This window comes from Macrosteles quadrilineatus, unplaced genomic scaffold (genome assembly GCF_028750875.1).
Source record: "Macrosteles quadrilineatus isolate MER2022 unplaced genomic scaffold, UCM_ALF_1.0 Scaffold_4__1_contigs__length_99947679, whole genome shotgun sequence".
NCBI classification, from domain to species: domain Eukaryota; kingdom Metazoa; phylum Arthropoda; class Insecta; order Hemiptera; family Cicadellidae; genus Macrosteles; species Macrosteles quadrilineatus.
In genome coordinates this window covers 87,876,046-87,886,089 of record NW_026542597.1, presented here as the reverse complement: position 1 = coordinate 87,886,089, position 10,044 = coordinate 87,876,046, and the positions used below count along the sequence as shown (strand labels likewise).

Sequence of the window (10,044 nt, the reverse complement as noted above, 5' to 3'; positions counted from 1 at the left end):
AAACCATAATAACCTAACCAAACCAACCAAACTTGCTGATAATGAAAAAAATCTAGTCAAAAAGTTAATGCCTCCGGTGGGTTTCAAACCGGCTACTGTACCTCCGAATTATCAGCCCGGTGCGCTATCCACTGCTGTTCATCGTATCGTTGCGGTAAAACAATTGACTTTGTACAATGGTTTGTCCAGGTTTGTTGCAATGGTATTGGTATCCATGCTGGACTCCTTCCTAGTCGGGTCCTACATCATATCCCAATGTAAATACGGTAAATAATTACCAAGACATGAAAGCGTTCTCCATGCAGATTTTTAACAAACTTACAAATGAGCCGCTGTACTCTTTTGAGGAAGTGTCTGGCGAGTACTTCTCGAATATACTATAATATTCCCCATCATCCCCGCCATCACTAGTTTTTCTATTTGTAAATATTGGTTAAATAAGAATGTTATTTTTTTATTAGTTTTATTACTGTAAATTTTACTTGACGCAGTCTATACAACAAGTGTTGGGCAACGACATAATAGTTGGTAATGGTAATGGGTTAAGGTGTTCGCTGGAGCAGTGGTGGGCAGTGGCGGTCTGTCGGCAAGGTTTTCTGTTCAGTCTCAGTCTCCCTCTCTTCCAGTCTGTCCTGTCGCTGTCTTCTGTCTGCTGCTCGCTGAGTGGACTGCTGCGCTGCCCCGACTGAACACTGAACTGACTGGTGACCGGTCACTGACTGAACATAACCTCTAAATTCTAAATTATTGTTTATTATTATATTGCCGTACACTGACGATACTCTTAGTTTTGGTTATACCATTTTTAGTTTAGTGTCAAAATATTCTGCTATTTATTTTCAATATAAACTTAACCTGTCCGGTCTCATAATGAGAAGTCTTCTACTTTGTTCAAGTAAGGGCTTTTTTTACTATTCATAGCTTAAGCCATTTTATGAGTCACTAATATGCCTGAATACCCTACCATAAGCAGTAAATTGTGTGGTTTTAACTGTTAATTTAATACATTAAGGGGATACGCCACTATCTCCAACTTTTTTTTTATTATTTTATTTTTGTCAACCTAGTTAGTATATTTTGATTATACTAGACTTAGTTAGAAGATTTAGGTACAAAAATATTGAATTTATAACTTATTTACTAAATTTATATGCGTTTTTAGTTTTTTTCACCAACATTTTTAAGAAGTCGTTATTGAGAATAACTTTTCAACTACTGATCGGAATGACATATTCTATTTATTTCCTGATTCAGGATGAAATAATGAGTATTTCTGTGTATAATCGTTATGGTAACTAAAAAAACAAAATTTTTAGGACACCTTTTATTCAAAAAATAAAAAAGCTGAAAAAAATATTTAAAATTTTTGCGTAAACATAAATATTTTTAGTAAATGTAATGCTATAGGGCTTACTATACACACAATCCTTTATTACTATATAAAGAAGGTCTGGTGAAAATTTGAATACTATAAGTATAGTACTAACGGAGTTATTCAAACTTTTGTACAATAATAACCTAAAAAACACGGTATTGAGATAATCGCAGGTGATGTAACAGGTGGTTGACAGGAGAAAAATTCCCATAACTACACTAACTTATTATTTTATATTATATATAAAAATAGCAAAGTACTTATTTTGTTTTAAATAAATGTACCCTACTTTATAACTCCATAATACATAATTATGATACACAATTAAAAGTGTACATATCAGGAACAAAAAAAAATAGTTCAAAATTTTGTTAAATTGCTGGTTGCGGCGTTTTATATTTTATTTTTTTTATACTAGAAGGAGTTGTCAGATTGGCAAACAATTTTAGCTAAATGTTCACATTTAAATGACCTATCTAAAAATGCAACTTTTGGAAAATGTAAAAAAAATATAAAATATGGCCTACAGATAGTGGCGTATCCCCTTAATTGAAAATCAATCCAGGCAAATGGAAATTCGCTTAGTCGGCAGGTTTGCTGCAGCGGGGGTATTTGACACATAGGCTCACCGTAAGGAAAAACTACAGGATACAACATAGGATCACAGTAAGGACTGAGGACAGATAACAACTTTGGACATCCTTCCCGTCCATGGGCAACTACATGGCGATGTTCTGGTTCTCCATCTCTAGATGTATTTAAACAGCAGTAGGTGCAGCCAGCGTTTGTTTATAGGAACTCTACCAACAAAACGTAGATCTAACTGTTAGGCGAGTCTTGATTTTGTTAATTTAATAACATCTGACTTGCTTGTATGTATGCTAGATTGTAAGGATTATCCAATAAAATATAGTTAAGCCGTCTTAAAGAATTTAAATTTCAATCACTAGGGGGGCAATGAGTTGCTACTTCTAGATTCCTCATCTTGTTTTTGTCTTCCCACTTCAGTTGTTGGTGTAGTAAAATGAGCTGCAAGGCAAATGTGTTTCCTTCAATGCTACATTGGCTATGGACACATCTGTTAATCTTGGTACAGGTCACACTCTGCCCTGCTAAGAAAGAAGGCAGTATGTGCAAAAGTGAATATTTTCAGAAAATGACCTCAACTTTGCCGCTATTGCCCTGACACATCTGAAGACTAAACTAGCCTAATATTTTTTGTTATCTTAGGTAATGCTTAGGCCTAAATATTCAATTGACACTATAAAAAATACATTTTTTCCACTGGATCAATATAAAAATGCACATACTGCTTTTGTCCTTAGAAATATTTGTGTTCATGCTAAGCCAAAAGGCAGCATCTGCTCATACTGCCATTTTGCTTAGCTAGTAAGTGCTAATAGGAGGACCCTAAGCTAAAAAGCAGCATCTAACTACTACTAGCCATTTTCATATTTACAAACAACAGTGTAAACACAAACACAACAACATAATCTCAGCTGGTAAAAAGTGTTTTTAGTTCCTCATTTGTACCCATACTGCTAAGCAAAAAGGCAGTACGTGATGTACATCACTAAGCATAAAGGCAGTATCTACATCGCAGATACTGCCTTTCTTGCTTAGCTTTTATAGATACTGCCTTTTAGCTTAGTTTTTGTTGAAAAATGATGTATATACTGCCATATACACCTGCCATATCTCAGAAACGGTTGTAGATACGGCTTTTTAAGTGTGTTTTTCAGAATCCCTGACCCCAAAAACCTTAAATTACATCAAAATCTGAAAATCGAAAATTTTGCACTTACTGCCTTCTTTATTAGCAGGGCAGCTCCAACTGAAAAAAATCACAGGCGTAGTTACCTACCTGGATCTCCAACAAACGTGCATCGCTAGTCTAAGGTTGGCAGGCTCACCACTTTGTCTAAGGAAAACTTAAAAAAAACACTCATGGATAACATATTTTGCGAGAACCATTTTTGAATAAGGAACATAGTCTGTTTGTGTTGAATTGAACGTTTTAACCAATGTGTTAACCAACATTATCTCAATATTATTCACTTAGATTTGCAATTACGTTTGCTCTATTCATATTCCTAGATCTCTGTTGTTGCAATATTTCATACAATTTTTTTGTACTCCATAAGTTTTATTTGTTCCAGGAAATGTTGCAACCTGCTGCAGAAATATCCTCAGTTTTGCCAATAACAATCCTGGGAGACATGACATGATTAAAACACTTTCGACACAAACACAACCACAGACTGAGATTGAAAAGAAAGGTAGGTTTGGAAGTCTTTGATTAAGTGAAAGGATGGGGTTTTCCGTGTGTATCACAAAGCTAAATGTTATATAGTTGAAAATCTACTTTGAAGGTAACACTATCATCATCTTCAGGAGGACAGAAAAACACACTAGGTTGATGTAACTTGGTTTTACTCTGAAGAACCCAAAATTAAGTGCAAAAAGTATTCAAACATTTAATGGGAAGAAAATGATGCACTCAGGTTTAGTGAGGGAAACTTGAAAAGGTTTGTGATTATAGTTGCACTTGCTTCTACAGGGTGTCCCGGAACTCTCTACCAATATTGTAGGGCATTGCTCCTGGGTAAGAAACATATCTAAATATATAATTTATATATACATCTAATATATAAAATTCTCGTGTCACAGTGTTTGTCTGCAAACTCCTCCGGAACGACTTCACCGATCGTTATGAAATTTGGTGTGTAAATTCTGTAGGTATGCGAATCGGACGTAAACTATTTCCCGTTTCGAAATTCTTAAAAGGGCTCCGCCCCAGTGGCTCTGGAGTTTCCCGTGTTAACCTTATGAAAAATGGAATTAATGAATCTTAACAGCTGTTTCAATTAAACAAGTTGGTTCTGTTCTATGATGTTCAATAGCATTAAAGTTACAAGGATTACCAACAGGGTGCAGCACTATTATTTATTTTACATTTATGAATGTTACAACAGAAAATTTGCAACCAAAAGGTGAGTGAGCGTAGCGAACGAACTTCAACCTGGAGGCGAGTTAGCGTAGCGAACGAGCTAACCTGAAGGCAAGTGAGCGCAGCGAACGAGCTCCAACCTAAAGGTGAGTGAGCGTAGCGAACGAGCTCCAACCCAAAGGTGAGTGAGCGTAGCGAACGAACTTCAACCTGGAGGCGAGTTAGCGTAGCGAACGAGCTAACCTGAAGGCAAGTGAGCGCAGCGAACGAGCTCCAACCTAAAGGTGAGTGAGCGTAGCGAACGAGCTCCAACCCAAAGGTGAGTGAGCGTAGCGAACGAACTTCAACCTGGAGGCGAGTTAGCGTAGCGAACGAGCTAACCTGAAGGCAAGTGAGCGCAGCAAACGAGCTCCAACCTAAAGGTGAGTGAGCGTAGCGAACGAGCTCCAACCCAAAGGTGAGTGAGCGTAGCGAACGAACTTCAACCAGGACGTGATTGAGCGATGCGAACGAGATCAACTTGAAAATTAAACGTAACGGTACTTTCTTTCCATCGGTCTGTCTTAGGGGAAACCTATAACTTAGGCGATACGAAGTTCGCCGGGTCAGCTAGTATTTATATATAAATATATACATATTTAATTTGTCCGGAAGTCCTTAGTTACTCACATAGCTGCTATTTTGTTTTTTCATTTATTATTTTTTTTCTGAAAAGTGGTTAAACATACGAAATTGAAACTTTGCACAAACATTTATGACAACTAGACAAAATCACAAAAAAATTATGATAATTTTCAAAATTCATAAAACAAAATGGTGGCCATTTATAATTTTGTTTCTTAAATTACTAAAAAACCGCCGATTTTACAAAAGTTTTACAAGGATAACTTTTTTTAGGAAATTTAATTACAAATAGGTTGACACCTTAATCTTTAGGATTTGACGAATATTAACTGAGATATGGCAGCTTTAGTGATACGTGACCGCTGGAGGTTAGTTGCAGTGTGTGCAGAGCATGGTCACGTATCACTAAAGCTGTAATATCTCAGTTAATATTTGTCCAATCTGATTAAGGTGTGAGTCGATTTGTAATTAAATTTCCTTAAATAAGTTGTTTTTGTAAAACTTTTGTAAAATCAACGGTTTTTGAGTTATTTAAGAAACAAAATTAGAAACGGCCGCTATTTTGTTTTATGAATTAAATTGTCATAATGTTTTTGTAATTTTGTCTAGTTGTTATAAATGTTCGTGCAAAGTTTCAATTTCGTATGTTTAACCACTTTTCAGAAAAAAAAATTAATAAGTGAAAAAAAACAAAATGGCAGCTATGCGAGTAACTAAGGACTCCCGGACAATTTGAGTATGATATTTAGATATGTTTCTTACCCAGGAACAATGCCCTAAAATATTGGTAGAGAGTTCCGGGACACCCTGTATGTAACGGTTACCGGTACAGCGAAACATGAGCCTTCACACAATATTTTCCCCTCAACAAGCTGGCAGCTGGCGGAGGGCTTGAGTACTTAGGCAGAGATTCAATTAGATAAATTTAGTTTTAGTCTGAGCTCCATTATGTATGAAGCATGTTTGATTTGTGTTTGTTTCTTCATTTTTAACTGGACTTTTTAACTCAGTGAAACTAAAATTTTACCAAATAATAGGTTTTTTTTATGTAAGGGCTGTTTTGTGTATAGCCTAGTGCTGTATTTTGCTTGTACGCCGCAACAAGGCAAATAATTTTATCCAGCCAACGTTAACAATAAATTGCATTAGCTATGTCATAGAAATTCAAGATCGAAAATGGAATGATCGAGATCATTGGTGATTCTGTTCACCTCAGAAATGTAGCTCTGTAGCTTTGCTGTGTGTTGAGAAAATTATTGAAACTCCTGCGGCATGCGAGATAAGGTCAGTGACTAGTGGCGGCTGGTTGGTTAATGTAGTGGGAGGACACATAAATTGTTTTTTGCAGGTTACTGATAACAAGGGAGGATTAATACTAAGTACAAAAATTGAGATATTTAAACGTTGGTTTAGGCCAATTTTTTGAATATATACTGTTTTATTCATACTGTAACTGTTTTTATTTTCGCTTTGATTACTTATAATTTATTTGTTCTCACCACTCGCATACTTTGCAGAAATATTTATGACAGAATTCATCATTCATTAGCATAACTGAACAAAATTTCTAGAGAAACACTTAATTAACACCTCGAATACCAGCGACACGATCAACATAACCTTTATGAATCACTAAACACGCCATTCTATTATTTGACAGATATTTTGTGTTGACAGTCAACAGATCTTAGCGCTCAGCGATCATTGTGGCAACTACTGTTTGGACGGATTTACAAATGCCCTATATCTATGGCATCAGAGCAGGACACAGTGCTGTGGTTAGTAGAATTTTTCCATGCAGGTTATATGCATGCAGGTTATATGGGAGTTTGGACTCACATCTACAGAGTCCCCGTGTACTACCTGTTGCAAAAACATGTTATGTCCATTATCACCCGTCCTAATAACGTTGGATCTGCTAAGGTTTGTGTACATTCAAATGCAGGAATAAAAATCATATATGTTAATCATTATTTTTACTATTCTCTAGAAAATGGAAAGACTCTGTCCCAGAATCCTTATGGACCAGCCGCCACTGTCAGTGACATGGTTTTTGACCACAAAACGTATCCAATGCCGACATTCATCGCTTGGTGGCTGAAGGCTATGGCCCTAATGCAATGAGTCAGGGCAAAGTGCAGAAATGGGTCAGGGAATGTAAAAGAAGCCGTGAGAACATTACTACTTTGAGGTCTTCACTTCACCTAGGTGGCTGGCTAGTAGGACACTAGCTAATAAATAATTCCGTTCTTCGTTGATGCTAAAGAAGGATTTTCATTTAATGTAATTTCTTACTATTAACTTAGAAGGCTGCACTTAAGATTTGTTTACTCCAAGTCATGTAAAAATGTTACTTACATATGGGCCTCAGGCCAAATCAGATCGGTTCAAAATCGGGTTGCTTTGAAAACTGTTGATTTTTATATAATGTAGATTTTGGAGCCGAGCAGAGCCTAGTCTATAAGCTTGAGAGATCAAGCACAAAGTCAGAAAATCAAGCTCGAGCCGATTTTCTCAGTACTCACTACAATGATGCCCAATTAAAAGTAAAAGCTTTTATGTCCGCGAGAATCATGCTCACGAAATTGAAAAAAATTAGGCCTATGCTTTTGCCGCGATCGCGGATATCTACGAGAACATTCCTCAGCGGGTGACAATGACAATGTCTCAGCGACTGCAGTAGATGTTCAATATTTTTCCATGATTGCAGAAGACGATAATGACGTTCCTTTTTCTGCAAAAGATATATCTAGTATTTTGCTGCGATTGCGGGAAAATTATTCCCTGTCACCACGGGTCGCGGGAGATATTAGGGATTGGGCCGTGAACGCAGGAGACGATAATGTTGTTATCTCAGACTGTTATATCTGATGATGTCATAGGTTTGGTTGCAATCACGGTAGACTATGAAAAGCTAATCTTCATGCGTAGGCTTTTACGGCCGCCGGTGTCATTGAAATCCATGGTGATGGTTTTTGGCGTCAACCATGTCGCTAGTTGTATTTCACTGCCAGACGTTTCGCCCTTACTATGAAGTCAGTCTCAGCCTAACCACTGAGGATGTCACTTCATAGTAAGGGCGAAACGTCTGGCAGTACCCTTCACCATGGATTTCTATGATAGGCTAATGTTTCTTCCATGACTACGGAGAGTATTCATGATTTGGCTGTGATCATGGAAGACGACAATGACGCCTCGGTTCTTCGAGAGATGCCGTGCCAAGCTTAAGTGCAAGTTTAGACGGTAATACATGTGATGTTAGATTATTGGGAGAGGGGGGTCCCGAACAAACTTGCGGGGGGGGGGGGGGCTTGCGGACTCTTATCGTCAACACTACTGTGGACATTTTTTACATGTGATTTCTATGTGCTATTGTCAATTTAATTTTGACACATAATAATTTTACTGATTTGTGATGAAGTGGGGATACACTCATAGAATTGTCTGTTTTTTTCTTGATTACGGTATACTGTACATCATTTTTTTTTTTCAAAAACCAATTTAGTGCTCATGTTATTGGTTCATTAGCATTGTAATTAAATCAAGCTCATGAATACATCTATGTGCTGCAATAAGAGTTATGTCATCAGCAAATACAACAGTGTCTGCACCAAACCAACATTCCTCGGCAGGCCATTTATCGAGGTTAAAAACAAAAATGGTCCCAAACTTGAGCCCTGTGGACCAATCTTAAGTCAGAATGACTGGCTCCAACAGATACATACTGCTATCTATTGGTTGAATAAGTTTTGAAATGTTTAAAGTTTCACCTGTAATACCGTAAAATTAAAATTTGTTTTAGTAAAACATCACAAGGTATATCAATTTTTTTTAATTTAAAGAGGTTGGCGGCCTCTTTTAACCTTGCATTTGCCCGTCCACATAGACTAACAGGCCGTGTGTCGATCGTATACAGCAAAGCAAATGAGACGGCTCAGTACAAAGGTGATGTGTACTGATGAAAATGTTTTCAGCAGTGACCAGGATCCGAATTCACGACATCGCTGCCTTGGGCCCGAAGTCCGTGACGCTACCGATTGAGCCACCAACTCACTATATTATATCTCCTTACTGTGTCGATTCAATCTTTTACACTGTTCACAAATTCTCACCTTTGTAAATGCTAACCAAAACAATTTTATTTCCAGAAACAGTCTCTTTGAATCCAATCCACCACGAAGACTACTTCCAAGTTAAAAAGATGGTGACCGTCAAAGACCTGTTTAACGCACGAGTTCACTACGGGCACAAAGAAGGATCCCTGAACGAATACATGGTGCCATACATCTTCGGTTCCCGTATGGGACATTTGATCTTCGACTTGGACCAAACTTTGAAGATGTTGCACCAAGCGCTGAACGTAGCCGCGCACATCGCTTACAGGGACGGAGTCATTCTGTTTGTCACACAGTCACCGCAACATTGTCACCTGATTGAGAAAACCGCTCAGGAATGTAAGGAGTTTGTACATACGAGATCTTGGCGGCAAGGCATGTTGACCAACTCAACCATGATGTTCGGGGCGGTGACTCGACTGCCCGATTTGATAATTATGTTCAGTACTTTAACAACAGTATTGGATAATCATCAAGCTGTAGTGGAAGCTGCCAAGATGGCAATCCCGACGATCGCCGTGGTAGACTCCAACAGCAATCCGAACATCATTACCTACCCGATACCTGGGAACGATGATTCAGCAGTGTCGATACAGCTGTATTGCAGACTGTTCAAAGAGGCTATTCTCAAGGGTAAGGCGGAAAGGAAGAGGGTTCTTGAAATGTACAAAGGACAAAGTAGTGACTCGTAAATTTGACTGTGTAAATTTGTAAATATAATATCAGTAAGGTAAGAATGTAATTTATCCTGTAGTTTCCCTCGTGGTTGTCTTAGCTGACATTAAAGTTTGTCAGGCATCAGATTTTCATTTTATGCTATAATGGTGGGAGCTCTACCCAGCTATGTTGCTGATAGCAACTCGTTTTAGCGAATTTCCCTGTAGGGAAGTAGCTATTACGGGTCCGCGGAATTGGCTAACTCTGGAAATCGCTAACCCCATGTTAAACGCCCTATCTTGAAATTTGGTCGATGAGAGGAA

The 10,044-nt window shown here is 37.8% G+C and overlaps 1 protein-coding gene across 1 annotated transcript; it reads left to right on the top strand.

Annotated features, from left to right (window-relative positions):
- Positions 1-647: 647 nt before the first annotated feature.
- LOC128992176 (28S ribosomal protein S2, mitochondrial) lies at positions 648-9,801 on the top strand. Its single transcript, XM_054415624.1, has 3 exons — positions 648-895; positions 3,535-3,654; positions 9,098-9,801. The coding sequence occupies exons 1-3, from the start codon at positions 871-873 to the stop codon at positions 9,754-9,756; spliced, it is 804 nt and encodes a 267-aa protein (XP_054271599.1). The 5' UTR covers positions 648-870; the 3' UTR covers positions 9,757-9,801.
- Positions 9,802-10,044: the final 243 nt, after the last annotated feature.